The following is a 24,567-nucleotide window of genomic DNA, read 5'->3' as shown; positions in this document are numbered from 1 at the left end:
GTGGGAAGAAGGCTTTGGGCTGTATATGTCCAAGTCATCATTGCATCAGTAGGATTCCCCCCTTTCTTTAGCACCCCCTTTTTTAGCACTGAATTTTTATTTCCCTTGGTTACTGTGCACACACTCCCGACTAAGTGCTGCTGGCTTTCATTTGCCCTGTTTCCCCTTCCTTCTGCAAGGCAGGGAGATGCGCTCAGTCTGGAGACCTTCTTGAGGCCCCTCCCCCGCCCCGTGTGTGTCAGGCCCTGTTCAGGGTGGGTGCCTGGGATGTGGCAGTGGGAGGACGGGCAGAAGCTTCCAGCAGGGAGGCGGAGGAAGTTGTGTGAACTGGGGTGTAAGACTTGGGGTGCAGTCCTGCCTCCACCTAAGGAGTCTCGGAGTCCGTTCCCTCCTGGGGAGGAGCGGGCCTGAGTCTGCTTGCTACCTTCCCACATCACCCAGAGACCTGGAGTGGAGGGTCCACCAAGCTCAGGTCCTGCTTTGCACTCAGGAGCTGCTTGGCTTGGGCAGGTCACTCAGCCTCCCCGAGACTTGGGACTAATCCTGGGAGCGTCGTCAGAAGGTGGTTGTGGCGACTGAAGTGACATAAAGATGTGACAACTCCCATCTGGTGGGTGCTTGCTATTGGTCAGACCCTGTTGAAACACTTTCCCTCCACTGATACATTTAACCCTTGTCCAAGGTCCCACGGATCATAGGGACAGACCAGATCCACGCCTGGGCCCTCGCCAGGCTGGGCGGTGTAGACCAGCCCTCCCTTGCCCAGCTGCCCAGTAAGTGCTGACTTGGGCTGTTGCCCTGACGGGCGGTCGCATTGGGTGGAGCTGAAATAACTCGTCATCCCCAAAGTCGTCTCTCGCCGAGGTGCTGGGAGTGAAGATGGCAGCTGCTCCTTGCTCACAATATGGTGGAGGAGCTCTGGGACACTTGTTTTGACTGGCGTCACCTTTTCCAGTGTGTTGACTGGAAGCTGTTTCAAGGTCTCTTGAAAGATTCCTTTCTCCCTCTCTGCACTTATTTCTCATGCGCCTCTTTGAACTTGGGGCGCTGGGTGGGAGGGGGACGTCTGTAAGCCCTGTGGGTGGAGGACAAGGAAACAGAGTGAGGTTCATAGAGCAAAGCAGGTCTGCTGGTGGACGATGGAAGTGTCACCAACTCAAAATAAATCACCTGCGGTGCAGCGTTGGGAAAGCAGGAAGCGCACCCAGACTGGGCCAAAGCATCTGCGGCTTTTCTCTGCCTGGAGATGAGATGGGACCTGGTGTCGCGCCTCCGCTGTCACTCACCGCCCACGCCTCCTCTCGGGTCAGTCTGTCTTTCTGTGCCGCCCTTGCTGTTCCCATCGCCGTCATTCTCCCCCACCCCCTATCTCGCTGCTTCATTGTTACTTTCTTGCCTTCTCCTCCCCCCTTCTCTTTGGGTTCGCCATCTCCTTTGATCTTTTCACAAGCTCTTTTCAAAACCACATTCACTGGTGGGATGAATGGCGTCCCTTTCTCAGCATTAGTGCCCTTCCTCTGCCTCCACTGCTGGGAGGGGCGGCTTTTATCTCCCAGCGGAATCTCATTAGCTTTACAGGACAACAGGACGAACCTCAGCAAGCTGGCACAGAGTCCATTTAAATTAGTTAATAGCAATTTTTTTGTTGTTGCCCCAGGCCTGTTTTTTTCCACGTCTTGGATGGTGAACAAAAAAAAAATCTTTCTTGTTGAAAAGTGTAAAACAAAAATGTATTGAAGGTGGAATGCTTTGACAAAAAAAGAAGATGGTTATAGGTGAATTTCTCCAACATTCAACAACTACGTCTTGCCTGGTGCTTTGGAGTTCGGTCATGGGAAACTGAAAACCAGCAGTGGAGGAGTTTGGGAGGAAGGGAAGGAAAACATGGCCAATGAGTCAGCTTTGTTTCCTTCTATTAAAATATTTCTGTAATTGCTGATGGCAAATTAAAGAAATTAAATGATTGTGTCAACACCAAAAAAAGAAAGCCACCATTTGGCAATTGAGGGAGCACTTTATACTGGACCTTCTGAAAAAGAGCCTAAATTTGGCCAGATTGCTGGCCCGGTAATGGGGAGATTAATTACGTGCCCTCCTAGGAGTCAGATGCCAGAAACAGAGCTTGGGTGCCCGACTGCAGCCGTACCTGGAGGAGAACACTTCCCAGTTAATTCCGTTTATTCTGCTCGAGTAGCCACCATGACAAATCTAAGCTGCACCTCGCATCGGGACTCTGGCTTTCCAAAGACTTCACCAAGCTGGGAGGTGGTGGGGAGAGGTGATGGGCCCAGGGCCCCTGGGGCACGTGCCTTCATCAGCAAACAGGAGAGCTGGCCAGGGGAGGGAGGCAGTGTGGGCTCAAACAGCCATCGCCCCTCACCAGGTGCGTGACCGTGGACGTCCTCCCACCCGCTGTAAGTCTCCATTTCCTCTTCTGTACCATGGAGATAAGGAGCACACCCACCTCAGCAACTGTGGGATTGAGTGTGAGGGACGCAGACATCACAGGCATCGTAAACTTGCACTAAGACAGTGATTATAAATTAATCTGAGGGTCCTCAGGGAGCACCTTCGAGAAGTGGGAAGACCCCAGCACTCCACCAGCACTCGTGGCAATGTCTTCTCCTTACCCTCCCCCCACCTTGGTCCATAGCACCACTGTGACGTTCAGGGGATGTCATTCGTTTTGATTCGTGAAAAAGACAGGCTCTCCTTCAGGTTTGTACTCCTTCGTTTTGTGCCTCAGAACCAAATGCCTGCCCCTTTGGAAATACTCTACCACCTGGCTGCTCAAAGCCTGGTCCCTCACCAGCAGCCTCGGTGTCCCCTGGGAGTCAGGTGGAAATGCCCAGTCTGGAAAAGCCCCACCCCAGACCTACTTAATCAGCGTGTGCAGTAGCAGGGTCCCCAGGGACTGTGCTCATTAACATTTGCGTCCTTCTGCATTTTCACATCTGAAGAACAGCTGCAGAGACTGGCTCAATTTCTGGGCCCCCTCCTGGAGAGGCTGAGGCTAGGTCTGTGAAGGGCCCAGGGCTCGGTGATTCCAGCATTGCTGGCCCATGAACCACATTGCAAGCAGCACTGTTCTAGACAGACATTCCCTTGGCCACAGCTTGAAGTCATGTGTGCCGTCACTTGCGGGAATCCTGGACCGGACAAACAGGAAATAAATCTCCAAGGAGGATATATCAGTGTGAAGAGGAGAGGTGGTGCTGCTGTAACCAAAGGACTTCACGCTTCTTGTCACTTGTGAGCATTTCTGGCTCACACAACTCAACCATCCTGAGCTGTCAGGCACTCAGGGACCCAGGCCTAACCGAGGCCCCACCCTCTGTGGGTGGCTCCCAGCACCCCAGGGGAGGACAGGGCATGAGAATGCACACTTGCCCTTCACCGGCTCCAAACAGAAGGAACACACCGCTTCCACTTCCTGACGTGTTGGCTGAACTAGCCACGCAGCCAAACTGAACTGAAGAGTTCCCGTGTACCAGGATGGACAGGAGAGCCGGGCATTGAGCCCTGGGAAGTCCTGGCGCAGGCAGAGGGGCCAGGATCCCAGCAGGCTGGGGGTCGCCCTGGGTCGCGAGTCCTTAGCTCCTGTCCCCCCACCCCCACACAGGAGGACCTACACAGACAGGGTCTCTGGCCTCAGAGTTCACAGTCAGGTTAGGGGAATGGACACTAAACAAAGAAAGATCTGAGCAAGGAGACATGACCCACAGGGTATCCTGGGAGTCTTCCCTGAGCACATGGGTCTAAACTAGGCCCAGAAAGAGGAGCAGGCGATGAGGAGGAGACGGAGCACTTGGGGGCCAAGATGTTTTCAGAGGGGGGCGAGAAGACAGGGGAGGGTAAGGCAGGGGTGGGGCAGAAACGGGAGGGGAGGGGTTGGGAGGAGAGGAGAGGAGGCAAGACCAGGCCCTGCACGGTCTCAGCTGCCAGCTCTCCACTCCTGGACTCTGTCCTAAGTGTGGTCACATGACTCCCAGAGAGTGTTCAGTGTGATCCATAGCTTACTGAACAGTGTGCACACGTGACCACATGATCCTCCTGATTGTCCCACGGGACGCATACTGTTTGTTCCTATGTCCATTTCCCAGACGGGAAAACTGCAGCTAAAAAACATGATGTTGGCCCAGGGTGGCATTGCTGGAGGAGGTGGAGCCCGAATTCAGACCTGCAGAGCCCCAGCCCTTCTGCGTTGCTCCAGAATGTCCCTTGTGAGGGCACAAGAGCAGGTGGAGGGAGCTAGCAGGGGCTCTCCTGGTCCTGACAGAGAAGCCGCAGCTTGGACTGGAGTGGGACGAAGTGGCGGGATTCAAGACGAATGATTCATAACGCCAGGCCTGCGAGACGAGTGCATCTGCGCGGTGGGACAAGCCCAGGTGCCCGGCTTAGACTCCTGGGTGGGTGGCGGTGGCGCTCCTGAGAGCAGGAGGAGGAGCAGGTCTGGAAGGGCGCGTTAGATGTTCCTGTCATTAGCAAGATGTCTTGCCTGGCTTGGCACCTTGTAGTTATCAAAACTCAGCCAGAAGAGCTCAATTCCAGAGGTGAGCTAAGGAAGGGCTGGGGAAAGGGGCACAGATTCGCCAGGCCGGGCACCCAGGGAGCAGGAAGGTTTGGGGCAGAGATGCTGGGCAGTGTTTGGGGAGAGGTCCTGAACTCCAAAGGCCGCATGGGTGAAGCAGGCTAGGAGTGAGACCCCGGGGATGCTGGCAAGCTGCAGGTGTGCACCCTGCTCTAAAGCCTCTGGGATGTGTGGGGGCAAGGCCACACCCAGTGATGCTTGGAGCTGGGCCTTGTGCCAGCACATCCCATGTTGGACCCGTCATCCTCACCCGCACGGTGACCCATGAGGCAGGCACACTGTTACTGCCCCCAGATCTTCTGACACTTCCAGAAAAGCTGGGGATCCAAGTTGGGTGAAGTTTGCAGAATGTTAAATGTTGGTCATTCGTATTAAAAATTGTAAGACAAGCAAAGATAACGTGCAGCCAAACAAACATTTGACCTTAGAGGTGGCCTCTGGGTGGCAGTGTGTTTAGAGAATCAGACCCCAGGCCAAGGCGCTCAAGCCACTGAAATGGACTCTTCCCTGGGGACAGCAGGGCACCGACCAAGCCAGCCCGGCTTCCATGCTGTGACAGTGGTGGCATGTGAGGCAGGGCTTTGTTAGGGGCACTGTAAACTAAATGGTAGGGGCAGGAGAAGGAATTCTCCAGAAACTTTGTTTCTATTGTAATGGCAGATGTGATTGTAAGAAATGTCTTAGCGGTTTATAAAATGGCACTTGCTGGGTTTTTTTTATTATTATTATTTTAGCAAGTCACCCGGACAGGTAAGAACCAAGCTTCTAAACTCAGGACCCTTGGAGCCGAGTTTGCGGCCCTGTAGCAGCAGTTAATTTCACCCTACCAGTCGCTCGCCATTTTGCCAAGTTATCATTGCTACTGTTTTTTGAAAAACATTGCTCATTTTAGAAAGCTGTCTGTCAAAATGCTTAAAATAAAAAAGTCTTTGCACTTGAAGGACTAAGTACCGTTTATCTTGAAAGTCACTTGGATAAGAATTCCTCAGCTGTGGTGAATACTTGAACTGTTGGCTGGATTTGCAAGACCGCTAGTGCAGGTGTTTGTGGTGAGGGGGCATTTTTAAGTTTCTTTATTCAACATGCACATTGAGCACCTGCTAATGCTGGCCATGTCCTAGGTCTTGGGGACACAGTGTGATCCCTGCCCCCACAGAGCTGATCATCTTGTGGGGTTCACCAGCTACCAAGTCGGCCGTCAAGGTCTGGGGGGGCAGAGCGCAAGTCCAGAGGCCAGGGGGAGCAAAAGAGGTAGGGAGGCAGGCTGGAGGGTAAGGGCTTCACATGCACGGCCATTATATCCAGGGGCAAACTGAGGCTTAGAGAGGGTCTGTAAGGCTTCTGGACGCTGAGGTGCCTGTGTCATCACTCTTGGGGGTGTGCCCTTTCTGGCCTTGGGTGTGGACCCACAGCTGGACTCATTTCTGATCGTCTGCAACCCAGCGTGTGGGGCCTAGTCCAGCCCTTTCGGTTTCCACCTGACGGGTGAGCTTAACTGCCCCTTAGCTCGTCACTTGGTATTCTGGGGGGAGGCTGGAAGCTGGTACGTCGACACAGGGCAGACCCGTGTTGGTTCTTGTGCACAAAGTTTCATTTTGTTATTTAACCACAGCACTTGTAGTGGCAAGAATCCCTAATGAGGACAATCAAATAAGCCATGTGTTTGAGCATAACCATCAAATTAGATTAAACCTATTAACTTGCTGATTGATGGCAGGCATTAGCAATCGTGGTGTCATCAAATTTCCAAACTCCAGGGCATCTTAGACCAGCCCTTTGTTTTTCAGAAGTTGACACTGGGACCCAGAGAGGTTAGGTGGTTGGACCAGGGTGAGCGGACAGTCCTGGGGCTGAACCCAGGGTGCGTTCCACCTGGTCCCCGAGGCAGTCGTTTCCTTGGCTCTGCTGCTGAAGCCTCTGCTTGGAGTTACGGGATGGGGTGTGGCCCAGAAGGGTGCTGAAAATAGGCCCGTTCTTCGGGAGAGCTGGTTGAGGACCACTGTGAGTGGCAAAGCGCCTCAGGAACGTAACAGTGAGGCCCAAGGGAAGAATCATCAGAAATTACAAATTCCTGATCATAGAGCCTATGTAGCTACAAATTAGGAGACAGAATGGGAAGGGAAGGAAGCAAAAAGACCAATCACCCTGCCAGAAGTATTCCCGTGTCAAGGTGAAGTAGATATGGACGGATGGGAAAGCTCCTTTGCAGTCCCCCCCACCCCAGATCAGACGTCTCTGCCTCCCCATGCCGCTGGCAGGCCCCTCCTCTCTCAGGTGCTCCCACCCTGGGGTTTTCCATTTCTGGAACATTCCACACTCCACTTGCCTGTAGGCCTGCATACGTTCCTCCTTTCTGTGCCCCGCCCCCCAACTTTGCTAACTGATTGTGGTACTTCAGATTTGATTTTAGATGTTCTTTCCTCCAAGAGAATCTTTAAGCAGATTTTTGTCATCTCAAAGGACTGCATTCATCTTGTTTTCTCTGTGCCTCTAATCCCGTCATTGTCCTTGGTTCCCAGGTGACAGACCATGCCACCACCGCCCTGCTCCACTACCAGCTGCCCCAGATGCCAGACGTCGTGGTCAGGTCCTTTATGGTAAGTGGTTTTAGGAGCTCAGACTCCCATTTAATTTAAACCTGTGAGAACGGGCAGCTCGGCAGGTCCATAGGTGCTGCGTCTTCAGGTTACGAGGGCCTAGCAGTGGGAGAGGGGCCGGTTTGGAGCTGATAGTTTCTCTAAATTGGGAAGGGATCTCGGAGAAGCCGCTTCCGCTTACTTAACTGCTGTTTTCTATCATTGCTGAACAATTGGTGGTTTCAGAACTGATCTTCCAACAGTTTCCAACATTGATTTAGTCAGTAGATATTTATTGAGTGCTAATCTGTGCCAGGCTCTCTGCTCGGCTCTGAGCATCTTGCAGTGACTAAGACAAATCTTGCAGTTCGCCCAAGACACTTAATCCTTAGATTTTCAGAGTTGGTGCTCAGGATGGAGAATGACCCCCAAACAGCCATTCCACTGGCGTGCTGGAGTCAGCTCCTGCCAGCTCTTGTTAGACATTCAGGATTTTGCCAGCCAGTTGTTCGACCATTGGTAGCGTGGACTCGAACCCAGATGTGTGCACCGTGGAAATCAGCAAAGCCCCACCAGCCCAAAGCCAGTTCCCCAGCATGCCGCTGCCCGAGTTTCTCCCGGGCCCACCAGCTGACCCAAGCACGGCCGACAGCTGGCTCCAGCCCACCCTGACAGAGCGGCCAGCTGTTCAAACATCACACCCACACGGCTTCGGGCTCACCTCAGCACTCTCCATCTTCCACTGCTGCTAAAACTCCCTTTGTAGTCATGCCAGAAAGGCGGCCCGTTGGAGAACCTGCTGGAAAGACGTACACCTGTTAGCAAGTCCCAGTCAGTGTTGACAGCTGCGTGGAGTGGTGCTCGTGCGATTCGTCCTACCACGTTTGCCTCAAGCACTGAGCTGCGTGTAGAGCTTCTCGGGAGACGCACAGCTGGCTTCACGGCGCTGGCGGCCCCTCCTCTCTCAGGTGCTCCCACCTGGGGTTTTCCTATTCTGGAACATTCCACACTCCACTTGCCTCCAGGCCTGCATGCGTTCCTCGTTTCTGCGCGCCCTCCCCCTCCCTGCGCAAACCCAGGTGGCTGGCACAGCCGTCCATGTTGCGCTTCATTTGTGTGTCCAGAGAACAGTTCAGCTGACTGTCTGCATCGAGCCCTTCATTTCTAAAGAGATGCAAAGCCTCGTTTTTGAAACTCATGTGTAGTAATGCCCACGTTCCCTTCCATGACTGACTGGGGGATTTGGGGAGGATTTGAATTGAATTAGCACGGAAGGATAAATTATTTAACCAAATGATCCGTTGACCTCGTGTTTATTGCCCAAACCTCCAGCACTAGCCTTTGGAACGGACAGTACCGCTGGGGCCCTCTGCCACCATGAGGGCAGCTGCGATGAAGACAGAAGGATTTGTATCAATAAACTCCACCAACCTCTGTAGAGAACAATTTTCTCTTGTTGATATAGTTCAGGAGGACATTAAGTGATGAGATTCGTGTGTCCCTGTCACAGTGAGGACTTCTTACCTATTGCTGTGGGCTTCGGGTTGTGTGTGGGGGTTTTTTTTTTGTGTTTGTTTGTTTGTGTGGGGTTTTTTTGGTAGTGAATCTCCTTGAGTGTGAGAATTGAGTTATGTGTGCCTCATCCTTATGTATGATGCCCGAGAGAAGTCTGCACTCTGAACCACTCAAGGGTGTTATTTGCTGCTTATTGTGTTATTTGGTGGCCCCAGGTTGTCCCCGCCCTCCCCCCAGGTGTGTTGGGCCACAGTGTGACAGTGAGTAATGACCTCTGAAATCGGATTAGAAAGAAGGCATGTTGACCTCAGTGGAGAATGCTAAAGTCGACAGGACGCGAAGCCTTCCCTCACGTGTGCATGGCCTCTGCTTGGCCGTGAGCAGCAGACGATCAATACTAATATTCAGAAGACCCGGGACTCACAAATGAACCGTGGTTCCATGCTGCCCGGAGCCCCAGGCCTGGGGCGGAGTTCACGGCCACTCCTCCGGGAGCACTTCCTGCCTTTGAGAGCAGAAATTGCTATTTTAGAAACAGCCTCTGTCAGGAGGGGCCGGGGAGCGGCAGGACTGAAACTCAGCTGTTATGACCTTGTGGATTCCACGTGCAGCATTCCCTAAAGTCCCAGGGCACCTTTGGGAGTCCCAGGGCACTTTCATTCCCTGTCGTCGACATCATTAGGCTTGACAGGAACGATGACATTGGAAGCACATGGATTCGATTTATTTCATTTCTCTCCTCACTCTCTTTTTAGACCTGGTTAAGAAGTTACATAAAGCTGTTCCAGGCCCCGTGCCAACGCTGTGGGAAGTTTCTGCAGGACGGCCTTCCCCCCACATGGAGGGATTTCCGAACCCTCGAAGCCTTCCACGACACCTGCCGGCAGTAGCCCCGCCCGCCCCGCCAGCGCAGACCCCTGGGCAGCACCTTCCCAGACAAGCCCCAAGTGTACGCATGCTCAGGCATTTCCTCACTGCCCCGTATCAATGCAGCCCTCCCCCCCCCGCCCCTTTTGTAAAACAGCATGTCGCTGGTTAACACCGAGCCCCTGGAATAACAGTCCACCTCTGTGCATGGGACTGATTAGACACGTTAGCCCAGTTAAGGAAGGCCAGGAAGACCGCCTTAGAACTCAGGATGAGGAAGTTGGGGAGCATGCTCCTCCGTGTGTGTCAGCGATGCGGGAATTCACCCTTCTGGACCCTGTGCTAAGTCCTTTCCAAGAGCCGCTGTGATTGGTATGAGCCCCTGTTCACACATGTTGCTGCCATGCGGGGTGTTTGGTTTTATAACTTATTTTTAGAAGCAATAAACCTTTTGTACCCAGGACAAGGCTTCGTCTCCTCTTTCTTAAAGCACTTCTTATGTTCAGTTCTTTGAACATGTGAGTAGATCTGCGTCTTCTGGAGAAAAAAAAGACTTAGTACTGTCTGCATATAAAACAGTTCTTCCTGAGGACACGTCCCCTGCTTCTTGCTTTCAGGAGAGAGGGCAGTGTTCCCAAATACTCCATTTGAAAAACGTTCTGGTGGCTTGAAAATGGATTGTCCTGTTTGAGGGGAAAAAGTGCATAGATGTTTTTTTTTTTGCTAAACCAGTAGCATACATCCCCCCAACGGGAAAGGGACCTGCCCGTGTCACCAGCTAGAATACATGTGAGCAGGTGTGACAGGTGTGCCTGGCTTGTTTGTGCCAAGTTTTGACCTAAATATTACTATGAACAGATTCCAGCCCAGTCTGCTGAGTTCATCCAGGGCCTTGACCCCACGTTTAAAGCCTAAGTTTATAGGAGGCTGCGCTGACCTGGTGAAGTTCTTGTGAAGGTTGTCCCGGGAAGACCCAGAGCCTTCCTGGCCCAGCCCACCCTACAAATTGCGCTCTTTGCCATGAACAATGCCAGAGAGACGCCACCTTCTGAGATGTCCAAAAGAATGAGTGGTTCCTACCAGGATTCTGGAACCACCCAGACACTCCCCACTTACTCCCACCAGCCTGAAAGGAGCCAGAGAATGAAGGGATTAAATGATGGGCAAAACGATAGGACAGTGCCACTCCAAGGGTGGCCCAGCAGCGTCGCGTCGTGGGAGCTGATTAGAAACAGTCTCGGGGCCCACCCCAGACCCCCCGAGTCATGATGCTCTGAGGGTAGCATCCAGCACCCCGATTATGAAACAGCGTCCCGGGGCGCTCTGAGGGCCCGACTCTGAGAACCACGTGCTCCCAGTGCAGCGCCCGGCCTGGAGAAGTATGATGAGAGCCAGGGAGGTGTACTGCAGGAACGTCTCCGCACAGCGGGTGAATGTAGATTAAATACCATGGTTCGTCACGTTGAAGATGCCTTCGCTTGTAAGAGGCACCATTATTTTATGAACCACTAAGAAAGAAAAACACACTGCCAATTAAACGATGGCACAGGCTTAATGACTAGCCTGTGTGACACATGAATCAGTCACACCAGCCTTTCATCACTCTGGATTTCTTTCATCTATTCCAAGGGGGTTGGCAATTTCTCCTGCCCTAAGCCTCACTGTGTCACGTGACAGGCAGTCCCTTCAGGGTTCCAGCAACAGAGCAGAACACAGCTTCACTGACTTAGGGTATCTTCTAAGACGCTTATGTGTCGCTTTGTGAGAAAACACAGAATTGAGGACCTGGGGTAGATACAGGAGTTCCCCCTTGTCCACGGTTTCGCTTTCTGCGGTTTAAGTTCCCCGTGGTCAACTGCAGTCCAAAAATATGAAATGGAAAATTCCAGAAAGAAACCATACGTTTTAAATTGCACACAGTGATGAAGAATTGTCCAACTCCATCCCACCCAGGACATGAATCACCTCGTTGTCCAGAGTATCTATGTGGTACAACTAACTGTCTGGGTCACCAGATAAACTGTCACCATGTCACCGAGCTTGTGTCCAAGCCACCCTCCTTTTGCTGAATAATGGCCCCAAAGCTGTTCACATAACTTTTGTTGCAGTATATTCTTATAATTTTCTATTTTATGTTATTAACCTCTTTGCCTAATTTATAAGTTAAGCTTTATCATAGGTACGTATGTATAGGAAAAAACGTAGTGTATATAGGGTTCATTACTATCTGCTATTTCAAGGCATCCCCTGGGGATCTTGGAACACATCCCCCACGGATCAGGGGGGCCAACCATAATAACATTTTGTCTCATTGCTGCACCCCTTTTTGAAGACATTTAAATGGCAAGTGGACTGACCTGTGCAGGATTACAGGTGCACATAGTTCATACAAAGTGACAACAGTATGACCAGCAGTGACCAAGCGGAACGTGTAAATGACAAGTACGTTGTGACTGCCAGCTGGCTGTCACATAAGAGATGTCACATGTGAAAATATAGCCCTCTGTCAGTTGATGAAATCATGCTAATGGTAAACCACGTTGTGAGAAAGCTACTTGGATTTTTAACTGTTTGAATCCTATTGCCGCAAATCTGAGAGAGTTCCCCCCGGTACCAGCGGTTTCTCTGACTCTTGTTTTCAGTAGAGTTCAGAGCCTTGGGCAGGCAGTAGCATCTACTTAGAATTTAATGGCTTTCTTTTTGTGTGTCATCTTTAGTGATACCTTCTATTTGTGGCAAATGATGCCTGTTCCCCATTTATGGCGGTGATACAAAGTTTCCATTTTAAACAAACATATTGAGGCCAAAAAGTGAGACAATGGAAGAAAACTATTGAATAAAGAATAACGCAGGTAGACTGTAGCAAAAAGTGTGACCAGGGTAGGCCAGTGACTGGTGGGGACACGTGGGCGCCAGGGCCTGAACTCTGGCCTCTGCTACCAGTTGCAGGAGACGAGCCCCTCTCCCCCTTTGGACCCCATTCCGTCTTCTGTAAGATGCGAGGCTGATAGTCCGGTGATGGTGAGGGAGGAGGGCAGTGCGGCTTACAGATGAAACAGGATTGTCCGTGACATGTGAGGTACTGAGGCTGGACCCTGAATATATGGGTGATGCGTGCTGTTCTGTTTTTTTTTTAACTTTCCCTATAAAGGCGGGTAAAAATACAAGGGTAGGGCCTGTCAGCCCTCAGGCCTTCCCATCGCTGACAACCTCATTCTTCAGTCCTGAGAGGAGAAAGCCAAGAGGGAATGCTCTGAGGTCTGGAAAGGTGAGGGAGTGAAGGGTGATGGACTGGTGTGCCAAATCTCCGAATGCTTGGTGCTGAAAGGGGCAGATGTGAGAGAGACTGGCTTTGAGTGCCCACCACTAAGTCCAGAGAATGTATTGACCTGCAGTTGGCAGAAACAGAAACTGCGGGTGGGCTGGGCTCAGACCCAAGGGGGTAGGCTGTAAGGGACGCCTGAGGCCTGCTGTGCTGTGAGCATGGTCGCCGAGGCCCGGAATCATCGTTTGGTGACTCCCGCAGAAAGGGCCGTGGTCGGCGATGCATGTGCCATCCAAACGTCATCTCAGGGCCAGACGATGAGGTTCTGTGTAACTGGTCGCCCTGGCACTCAGCACCTGCTCTGTGCCAGGCACTTCGCATGTGTCGCATTCCTTCCCAGACGTGGTGTTTTCCCTGTTGTACCTGAAGAAGCACCTGGAGGGTGACACACAGCCGTAAACCCAGGGGCTGCCCCGTCCCCAGAACAGAGGGACTCGTGCCCACTCTGCCGAGGTGTTCCCACCCAGAACTGCCCGAGCCGCCCTCGGCCCAGATGTGGCAGCTCTGTCCTGCCGAAGCATCTCTGCCCCAGAAAGCAGTGATGCACTTGCCCCGTCCTGCTGGCCAGGTGACCATGACTCAACAGGACAACTGGTCAGAACCAACAGAAGGGAGTGAGGAGGTCCATGAAAGGCTGTCCAGATTTCTTGCCTGAACTAAACTGGGAAGTGGCCTTTCGGTACCAAGTGATGTTTTTACAATTCACACCACTGACGGAAAGCTGCAGGCATGAAATGATGACCTTTGCGTGTTAATGTGCAAAGTTGGCGTCGCATTTAGAGTGTCAGAGTGTGGGCCTGGTGCTAAGTCGAGAGCCTTTTAAGGTCACCCAGCGGGGAGGGGGAGGGACGTCAACTTCAGCCACCAGGCTGCTCACCAGGGCTGGAGCCTCCGCCAGCTTGAAAGGCGGGAGGCATTGCTGGGCGCTCCAGTCCAGAGCCGAGGACACTGTGTGATGACTCCCCTTGCTTCTCTGTGCCCCCTCGCTTCTGCACCCTCACTGGCATGCTGAACGAGACTCGGTGAGCTTTCATTGTCCTGCGTGGGGCAGGAAAAGGGTGGGCCACTTCCATGCCGCTTGCCCACTAGCCCGGTGCAGCCGCTCATTCAAGGCTGTGTGACATGCGCCTCAGAGGTGAGCGCAGGCAGAGGTCTGTGAACAAGCCTGCCAGCCTCCAGCCCTCCAGTGCGTCTGCTCGGGAATAATTAGGCTTCACTTTCTAGAACAGGCAGGTTTCTTTCCCCGTCTATGCCTGCCTTCCCCCACCGCCCCACCCTCCGCCCTCATCCCCAACCCAGCTCCTTAAATTAGTGGAAAGGAAGCTCAAAGAATCACTTTTGAGTTAAATTTCAAATTGCAGGGTGGCTGCTCCCTATTATTAATACTTGGAGAGATAAACCTTAAAGTTCGTGGGCACATCCCAGGTAAAGCGCCATCCTGGCAGCTCTAAGATGATTAGTTGCTCAGGAACACCTCCTGCCTGTCTCGGTGCTAATTGAGTCTGAAATTTCAGCTGGAGATCAGCCATCCTCGGGGACAGTGACGGCGTGAGCTGTGGTTTGGTGCCAACTGAACAGGTAGGTCCTGCCGGTAGCAGGCTCCGTCTGTGTCACGCTTCCCGCGTCCCATAGTGACAAAACAGTGAAGTGTCCCTCAGGGCAAGAAGGTATGGGGGAGCGGGGACAGTCAGAGGCCACGAGCTTGGGAGCCAGCCTGGGATGCCTGCAAGCTGTCAGCCCCGACTTTGCAGGGTGCACTCGCGTGCGTCGTCACTGAGTGCGTAGCTCATTGTCATCTGATCCTCGGCTCTCCTCTCAATCATGGGCTTGTTCTCCTCATTACAAAAGGAATACATGTATTCTCTTTATAGAAAATTGGGTAATGTGGATAAGCAGAGCAAAGAAAATAACATCCATAATTCCCACTAGCAAGAGATAATTACCAGAGCACTTTGGTGTGTGTCTTTCCAGACCTTCATATGGACATGTTTGTGTGCATACGTTGCTTGTAAAAAAGGTCAGACTGTACTGTTTTGAAAACTGCTTTTTCCCCTCCCCCACTGGGCAAAACTTAAGCTGCTCTAACACAGAGGCCCCAAAATACAGTGGCTTAAAGGATAGACACTTACTTCCACTTAAGAGCTCCAGAGGGAGTCGTTCCGATCAGAGGCCTCCTCTGCTCCATGCGGTCACACAGGGATCCGTCCCTTCTATCCCGTTGCACCGCCATGTGACCGAGGTGTGATCTGCACTGTGGAAGCTGAGTCACAGGCACCTTCCGAATTTTTAAAAGGGAGACATGCACGGGTGTTTTAAGACCAGAGCCAGCACAGGCACGTGTCGGTTCCAGTTGATCTTCCTTAGCAAGACCTTAGTCACATGGCAGGCCTAGCTGCAAGGGCTGCTGGGGAATGTGGTCTCTACCCGGGCAGCAGTGGGTCTAACGGAATCCACTGTGCAAGAGACGAGAACCTGTTCTGATGGATGACCGACAGCCTCCACCACAACGTGGTGTGAACTCCTTCCTCGGGAGTGTGTGGCAGTGACGCAGCCCTCAGGGTTCTGTTTCTTTATTCCGTCCGTCCTTGGGTTTTGTGTTACCGTGGCCTTCCACTGTTTGATGACCATGACTTAGGCAATGAATCTCGTGTTGGATTTGTCAGGTGTTTTAGGTGTTTATTTTTAAATAATTATAGATTCCTAGGAAGTTGCGAAGACGTGGAGGGAGGTCCTGTGAACCCTTCACCAGCTTTGCACAGCTTTAGCTCAATCCCCAAACCGGGAGGTTGACACGAGTACAATGAACAGAGCTAATGCAGACTTCATCAGCTACACATGCTCTCATTTATGTGCCTGTGTGTGTGTGTCTGCGTGTGGCTCATTATCATGGGTGTAGCTTCATGGAACCACCACCAGCAGCAAGGTATCTAGCTGTACCATCACAGCAAGACCCCCTCACAGTACCTCTTTATGGCGACACACATCCTCTCCCCACCCCTCACGCCTGCAACTGCTAATCTGTCCTCCATCTCTACAGTCATTGTATTTCACGAATCACACGGTGTGCGGCCTTTCGAGGTTGGCTTCTATCTCTCAGCATAATTTCCTTGAGCTTCATCCACGTCGTTGTGCGTATCCGTAATGCATTCCTTGTCGTAGCTGAGTAATAGTCCGTGGTATGTATCCCCTCACTGTTTAATCACTTACCCGTTGGAGGACATTTGGTTGGTTGTGATTTGGGGCAAAGTTGTTATGAGCACTCGTGTACATGTTTCTACGTGAAAATAAGTTTTCACTTCTGTGAGATATATATGCCCGTGAGTGTACTTGCTGGCTCATATAGTAGTCCGTTTGTAGTTTTACAAGGAAATGCCAAGCTGTCGTTTTACAGTCACGCCTGCAGTGTATGAGGGGTCCAGTGTCTCCACGTCTTTGCCAGCATTTGGTTCTGTCACTGTTTCTGATTTTAGCCATTCTGATAGGTGTGGAGTGATAGCTCGTTTTGGCTTTTGTTTCTATTTCTCTAATGGCTAAAGATCTTTTCATGTGCTTGGTGATCATCTGTGTATTGTTTTAGGTGAAATGTCTGTGCATGTCTTTTGTCCATTTTCTAATTGGATTGTAGTTTTAATGCTGAGTCCCAGAGTTCTTTGTATATTCTGCATATGAATCCTTTGTCAGGCAGCTGATGTGCACGTATTTTCTCCCAATTGTAGCTTGTCTTTTCATCTCCTTAATGGGGTCTTTCTCGGAGTGGATATATTTACCACTTTTTTCACTTATGGATTGTGCTTCTGGTGTTGAGTCTAACTGTTGGGTTCTAGATGAACTCTGCCCTGCTGCTAAAGCATTGCGTGCATGTGTATTATCCCCTCCCTCCTTCTCCCTCCTCCCTCTCTCCCTCCCCCCTCACACCTCCCTCTCCCCTCCTTCTCCTTCTCTCCTTCTCGGTCCTCCCTTTCTCCCTCCTCCCTCTCTCTTCCGTCCTCCCCTCCCTCCTCCTTTGCTCCTTTCCCTTCCTCCCTCCCTCTCTCTCCTCCTTCCTCCTTCTTTTTTACTCCCTCCCCCCCTTGGCAGGGACCTTAGCTACCTTCTCATTCAGCCTGTGCATTGGACAGTTCGTCTGGGTGTCCAAGGCCTAGAGCCCTGACCTTGCTCACCCATAACAAGGGTCCGGGGACACTCCCCACCCTGCTTTGAGCCCCCACTGTGGCCTCCTCAAGCCCCCACTAGAGAAGAGGAGCGTCAAGCATGTGTGAACACACTTTAGAACCAGAACGGGGCCCGCTGCCTGCTTTTCCTCTGCATGCTGTGGGATGTGGAACTCTTGGGCCATGAAGTGGTCTTGGGAAGAGGGGCCACGCCCGCAGAACAAGATGGAACAGGCTGGGGTGTCTGAGGACAGCCCTCTCTGCCCACCTCCAGGCTCAGATAGATGAGAGAAGTCATCTCAGCTTGTTTAAGCCACCGTTCATTGTGTGTCTTCTGTCCCTCAAAACCTAATCCGGTCGCAGCTGACACACCCCGTTACTAGCTTTTGTAGGTTTATGTTAGGAACCTAGGATTGTTTTGTGGCTTGATAGCCATGGTTCACGGAAGATGAAGAGGATTTAACTCCACATTTTCCTGAGCCATGCAGCCCAGGGTCCAGACGGCCTCGCAGCCCCTTCAGCGCAGTGTGACTGAAACATCGGTGACTGAGGGGCACTGGAGAGCTCACTGCTGGGACACGGTCAGGGGAAGGTTTTTGTTTTCTGTCCGGCTAAAGTTTACTGTTTTCACACTGTCTAGCATGAATAGCATCGTGACTTGAATGTCACAGTTTACGTGGCTCATTCCACGTGATTTAACTTCTGTTGTGCGCTGTCGTTGTCAGTCTCCCCCTCTCCCACGCTGTACTCAAGGTCAATGTCTTATTTTAACCTGAGACATCGTTTTTGATTCTGGCTGAACGGATCCTGACTTCAGGACTTGCAGAGTCTGCTATCTGCCTTCCCATAGCCACACTTCCATTCCTCCTTCCTAAGAGAGCTCCTTATTTGAGCCTGGGATAAAGACTTCATATCCCAGCTCCTTCACAACTGGGAGTGGCCGTTGACATAGGACTCAGGTTATGTGCAACTGCTGCGTGGTGTTCCTAAGGGGATGGTGAGAGGAGGGAGTTCTCTTCTGCCCCTGCCTCCTTCCTGCTGTGTGGGTGTGACGGCTGGCCTCACGCAGCCATCCTGGACCATGAGGTAGAGGCCACAGGCGGAGCGTGGCGGAGCAGCGAGGTAGAGCTCTGGCTCTCTGGTTACTTGGATATCCATCCCTGGTCTTCGTATATGTGCAAGAGGACTAGGCTATCTCATTTAAGCCATCACTGTTCTGGGTTTTCTGTCACATACAGCTGAATTTGACCCTAATGGGCACAAGGATACCCGATGGAAGTTGGGTTTGTAAAACAGTCCCGTCTGAGCTTGTGTTCCTGTTCCTCTCTCTCACCTTGCTGAGGAGCTCATTGGGAGTTCCAGTTAATTGTTGTTTTCTGTTCTTGGATACGGTCTTTGCCTTGGTGACACCCACGGCCCCGTGGTGCTTAGAGCGCTCCCCGCCTGTGTCAGGTTGGCCGCCTTCCCCAAGATCATTAACACCCCAGTTTCACCAGCCTCCTCGGAGACCCACGTGATCTCCGTTTCTGCTGCTGTTTAACACTGCTGAAGATTATTGAATCCATCTTTAGTCAAGAAAAGCAATTTAATTAGCGTGTTTCTGCCTCGTGAGAAAGTGGCGGCTCACGTGCTCTAAGTTGTAGTCAGCCCCGTGGCCCCCCATCTCCTCCCGGCCGATTTCATTTCTGGGCCTGTGCTGGACAAATAGAACAGGCTCACTTTTTCACTGTCTCCTCCCTGTCCCCTCATACATGTTTCATCTCAGCGCACCACTCCCGAAACTCCTGCCATGTGAACAGTATTGATTGGCTGATGATTAAGACGTCAAGTCGCGGCAAACGACCTTAATTTTTAACTCCAGGCCCCCGCTTCTCTTCCTTTCCTGTACCGCCTGTTCCTCTCTTACTTGTTAACTGGCAAAGGATTTATCCACATCCTACCCACCACTAACCTTTATTCTGCGGGTTTCGGATAATCGGAAGATGAACTTACAAGAAATCAGGTCCTCGATTTAGATGCGACTTCCCCTGAGTCGACTACCTTGGGGTTTTGGGGGATTTGTTATCAAGCCCTAAAGATCTCCTATTTCGAGGACCTGTTTAAAACCAAACTCTAATCGTTATCTATTGCTACGGAACAGATCACCCCAATCTTGGGGGCTTGAGGAACAGACTTTTACCGTCTCACAGTTTTTGGGGGTCAGAGATTCAGGAGTGTCTGTTTTCGCCGTATGGTTCCACCCCAGAGTCTGGAAGTTGCAGTCAGATGGCAGATGCCATCATCAGAAGACTTGACTGAGGTGGGGGACATGCTTCCACACCCACGTGGCTCCCGAAATGGGCTCCTCCACAGGGCTTCTCATGTCCGGCTGGCATGGCAGCGTGCCCCCCCAGGGTGAGACGTCCCAGAGAACAAGCAGGACCCCACAGTGCTTTTTCTGACCTGGTCTCACACACCATCTCTTCTGCTCTTTTTCTCGTCATTAGAGGGAGTCACTGAGTCGGGGAGGGAATTGCACCCCAAGGTGGGAAGGGCACTCCAGAAACTTGGGGACATAGTCACATATCACACTCTACCTCCGGACGCAAGTGGACATGCAAAATATATTCACCCTCTCCCGACACCCCCAAAAGTCATCCCATCACAGCATCAGCTCAAAGTCCTGATCTCGTCGTCTAGGTGAGGCTGAAGCCCCCCGAGGTGTTTCCTTAAGTGCAGCTCCCTGAGGGCTGTGCCTCTACCTGAAGACCTGTAAGAGCAGAGTAGTGTGGCCTTATGTCCACCCTGTAAAACCCACCCCGTTGTCCCTTCGCTCCTCCGGTGGCCTGGGACAGGAAAGGGAGGTTGGTGCCAGGTGTGGAGGGATTAAGACACCAGGGCGAGGAGCTTGTTGCTGGGTATGCCCCGGGGTGATCTGTCAGTGTGCGGGGATCAGACCCCACCAGCTGTCCCCCAGCTCCCTGGAGGGGCCCGATTCAGGCTGGAAGAGGGAGACACCTGTGCTGCCAGAGGAGTTGGTCCTGGTGGATTTCTGCTGCTCCCTGTCCCGGGGACGGCACAGTGAGGCTGCCGCTTGCCCTCTCTGAGGCCCCCCTGAGGTCCGCGTTAAGGGAGGGAGCTTCTGTTTCGGAAGTGGAGCCAGAGATGGCCGGAAGGCCCTGTGCAGGCCTCCTGCCATCACCCAGGCAGCCGGCATGTTCTGGTCGCCCACGTTTTCCTACAGAAAAATAGCAACAGGGGCTTTGCCGTGGATCTGCCCATGACCAGCGGCTGCTCCCCGGGGTCTCGCCGGAAGCATCTTCTCCTACCCCAAGGCGGTTCCCCCAAACCCACAGAGATGCGTCCCATAACCACGTCTGCATCTGCGGCTCTTCTGTCCCAGGTGCGTGCAGCCCGGAGCAGTCCCTGCCCTCCAGCCCCCTGAGCAACCACAGATGGTTCTCCGACCATCACCCAGCAAGATCATTCACAGCCAATTTCAGGGGAGGGCTGAGTGGAATTTACTTAAAGCACCAGGTCCACTTAACATAGCTTCCGCCAGGCACTTAGCAGCAAAGTTCTTTGATTTTTGCATTCGCGTCCTTTCTCACCATTACTAAATACCAAGATATTCTGGTCCCAGTTCCAACTCCCCCAAGCCCTGATTCATGCAGTTGTATGAGGTGGGGAGCATGAGCTGCCACCCGTGAACTTAGATGGGCGGCATCATCGACAAGAGCGCCAGGCGAGAAGCTGGCATTTGAGCTCAGGGAAAATTTGGCTCTGCAAACATCACTATCACCCAAAGTGAGACATCAAATGCCACACGTGTGACCAATGACATCACCTCCCATTTAAACCATTTCTTTTTTTGATTTTCTTAACTCAATGTATGTACATTTCTAACGGCCCATTCTGGCTCCTGGGCTATTAGGGTCTCAGCCATTTTTAGGCAGATGCCCAAGCCTTCCCCCTCCCAGAATTTTACCCGCTTTTTGGACATGTCACCTTGTTTTGGCCTTTGGTGTTTCATTTCCACCCAATTTTGAATTCATCTACTTGTCTTCCAGCCTGATATTTGAGTTCAGATAGGCTTGATGATGGTGATGGTGGTGGTGATGACGGTGGTGGTGGTGATGGTGGTGATGACGGTGGTGTTGGTGATGGTGGTGATGACGGTGGTGGTGGTGGTGGTGGTGGTGACGGTGGTGGTGGTGGTGGTGGTGGTGACGGTGGTGGTGGTGGTGACGGTGGTGGTGCTGGTGGTGATGACGGTGGTGGCGGTGGTGGCGATGACGGTGGTGATGGTGGTGGTGGTGGTGATGATGATGGTGGTGGTGGTGGTGGTAATGGTGATGATGATGGTGGTGGTGGTGGTGGTGGTGGTGGTGATGACGGTGATGGTGGTGGTGGTGGTGATGACGGTGGTGGTGGTGGTGGTGGTGGTGATGATGATGGTGGTGGTGGTGATGGTGGTGGTGTATCAGGACACTCATGGAAGACTTACTGTGTACCTGGCACTATGTGAAGCCTTGCTGCACGTTGGCTTCTCTGGAAGCAGGTGCTGAGATGAGCTGCAAGATGTTGATTAGCGATCAGCACGTGTGAAGGGGAGCAGGAGGAAGCAGGACTGGGCATAGGGAGTGGCTGAACCATGATACTGATGGGGTCTCAGCCAGCCCAGCGGGGAGCTCGGGACAAGCACTCTGTCCAAGTGTCCCACGTTGGTCCAAGCAGCTGGACCTTGACGCCCCTGCTTCTCTCAGTCACCGAAGGCCAACTATCCCTGAAGGACATGGCCTGGGTGAGGAGGGTCTCTGCAGCCCAGGCCCACCCTGGAGGAGCTGCGAGCTGGGGCGTGTCTGCTGACCACACTCCTGCAGCCGGGAGGCAGGTCCTTGCTGTAGGTGATGTGGGCAGCACCTCTCCATGTTCACTACAAGCCCTTTGTCTGCCTGGTGCCCCGAGATACTTCTGCAAATGACACAGCAAGCTCAGAGAGGTTGTCACTGGCCAAGGTCACACAGCTCTGGGGCTGCTGCATATCTTCCTGGCTGCAGGGCCCAGGTTCATAACCACCACCATGTTGCCTCTCAGACTGAATAAGTGGAATTTTGAGGATGAGACTGAGGTGCTTGGCCATGCTTCATCCTTAGAAGCGGACACTGTGCTCTGTGTGATCTCCTGGCTCCCGCTGGGAGAGCAGTGTCAGTGTCCTGAGTTTCCCTTCCCACAGATCAGGCCAACCAGTGACACCCCCTTCCTTCCTGGGTCACGTTTTCGTTCTGCTGCAAAAGCTGGGATCCTAGGTCCCTCTCGCTGCCGCTTCTGGGACAGATGTCACATGGGTCTTCATCTTGCCTCTAGCTGTCGGACCTTGGGAAGGAGGGAAGGACCAGTCATTCAGGGCCCCTAGGTACCAAGATGTGGGGTTTGCTGAGACGATCAGGAAACACGATTGAAGAGGCCAAACCATGAGAAATGATACCGAGGCTGTTCCCGGGGCCACCAGCCACCACTGGGGTGGGCATCGCATCTATAGGCTCATTTCCTGCCCCTCCACACACCCGCTGCTTATTACAGGATGTGAGTTGTTACGGTGATGGGAGGAGGCTGAGCCTGGGAAAGAGAGTGTCACATAAATCTGTGCAAACTTGATGCTCTGGCCTGGGCCCTGGCAAGTGCAGTAAACAGGGAAAATGGGTGCTTTGTGGGTTGCCTGGGAGCAGGGGCTCACTACCCAGCTCAGGGATCCCAGGCTGTGAGTCCTCCAAGGACTCTGCCCTTCCTCTCACCTCCTGCCCCGCTCTTCCCCACTTCTGCCACTCTAACAGCTAGGGCAGGGCTTGTGCCTGACTCAGCCAATCGGAGGCTCTGGACTTGGAGGGAAATGGAGCAAAGATTCAGGGCGAATTGAGAGCGGGCATCTGGCGGCCCCAGCGTCAGTCCAGGGTGTCGGAGGCAGCAGCCTGCCCAGCTGTTCCTGGGGCAGCCGGGCTGTGGTTCCAGCTGCCCCACCAGCTTCGGCTCCTGCCATTCTCCACGCCTGTTGGTTCTGGGAGCTTCCCACACCCCTCCAATCCCACCCTTTTCTGTGTGATGCCAAGTCAGTTTCGGCAGTTACAACCAGGAACACCGGCAGTCTGAAAGCAGCGGGGCAGCACTGGCCCACACTCCCTGGGAGACGCCGGACACACACGCCAGGATTTTCTTACCTAAATCAGATGCTCAGGCAGGAAGTTCCCTGTGGAGAGAGGCACGTCTGCACAGGCTGGGAGGCTCCTGGACAGGCTTGAGACCTAGATTTTGTGCAGATTGAACAAACATGTTTGATACGCCTTAGCTGCTATTGTTTTAGTATTGCTGTTGGTTGCGGCTCTGACAGTAATTGGGTATCAGTGTGAAGCAAAGCACCCCCACTGTTAGCCCCACCCGGTTTGGGTTTCCAGGTTGAAGAGGGGTCGTCCTTCAGAGGGAAGGAGGAGGGGGGCATACTTGGCAAAATCAGCAGCATCTCCCGAGGGGATGAGGGGACGCTCCACCCTAAGCCATCCCCAGAGGAGTCCACTATTGAAACGGGTGCATGTTTCGTTTTTTAAAGAAGAGGAAGGAGGGAAATAGGAAGTGAAATTTCAGATCTATTTTGACCTCCAGATCATTCGTTGTTGTAAAAGCTGGAATTTTTCGTGAGGCTATTTTGAGTGTGTTTTCCCTTTCAAGTCCGGTGTAGTGGAGAATGGGGGTGGCCTCTGTGAGGACCCTCAGGTCGAGGGGTGTAGAGGAAGAGAAGACATAGGACCTGACAACTTCCAGCGAGGTTTCATTACCGACCGGAAGTACCATTCAAGGGAGCTAGCAGTGGGGGCGTGCCCCAGAGCTGTGCCTGGCCTCCCGCCCCTAGCTCGGCTCTGGCCTGGGTCAGGGCAGGACCCAGGGCTTGGCGTCTGGCCAGTGGGGGGCCACAGGTATTTAACGGGCCAGAACTTTGGGCCCCCCCCAGCCCTGGCATGGCCCCCACCACACCCCGGGGCCCACAGCCCTACTAAATTCAGGCCCTTTTTGCCTGGAGCCCAGCAAGGCGGGCCAGCTTCCCCCCCTTTCCTCTCTAGGGGAACCTTCCTCCTGCCCATCGCCCCGACTGACAGATAAGGGACTTATCCCAGGTCACAAGCTAAAAAGTAGAGGGCTGTGTGCTCCAAAGATGCCACTTCTGGCGTGGGCCCTTCCCTCAGAATACATTCAGTCCAGTGGGGTCGAGGCCCTCAGTGGGGAACAGACAGAGGGCTACAGGAAATTCAGAAGAGGGTCCAGGCTATCAGAGAGAGCTTCCTGGAGGTGGGGGTATTTGAAGTGAGCCTAGGGGAGCAGGTGGGGTTTGAGCGAGAGGAGCTGTGATGTGAGCATCTGTAGGACGCCAGCAGGCTGGTCCAGGAAGCGGAAGGAGCTGGCCTGGCCAAGCACCCTGTCCCGCGCCCCTGGCACCCCCATTGCCTCCTACTAGAGGTGAGTCCCACAGCAGAGAAGCTGGTTCGCATAGCCCTGCCTTTCCTGTCCCCTGCAGCC

General features: G+C 52.9%; 1 protein-coding gene across 2 annotated transcripts in view; it reads left to right on the top strand.

Moving 5' to 3' along the window:
* The window catches only part of MED27 (mediator complex subunit 27), a 190,455-nt gene extending 180,442 nt beyond the window's left edge, over positions 1-10,013 (top strand). The window contains exons 7-8 of one of the 2 annotated variants that reach the window (XM_081066416.1): positions 7,111-7,188; positions 9,438-10,013. In XM_081066416.1, coding sequence (XP_080922542.1) covers positions 7,111-7,188; positions 9,438-9,572 — 213 coding nt within the window. In that variant the 3' untranslated portion in view covers positions 9,573-10,013. The remainder of the gene's footprint in view (positions 1-7,110; positions 7,189-9,437) is intronic. The other variant, XM_081066417.1, reaches the window with a different exon arrangement.
* The last annotated feature ends 14,554 nt before the right edge of the window (positions 10,014-24,567 follow it).

The sequence above is a fragment of the Rhinolophus hipposideros genome, assembly GCF_964194185.1.
Source record: "Rhinolophus hipposideros genome assembly, chromosome: 11".
NCBI classification, from domain to species: domain Eukaryota; kingdom Metazoa; phylum Chordata; class Mammalia; order Chiroptera; family Rhinolophidae; genus Rhinolophus; species Rhinolophus hipposideros.
The sequence above is the reverse complement of the archived record's forward strand: the minus strand, read 5'-3'. Positions and strand labels throughout refer to the sequence as shown.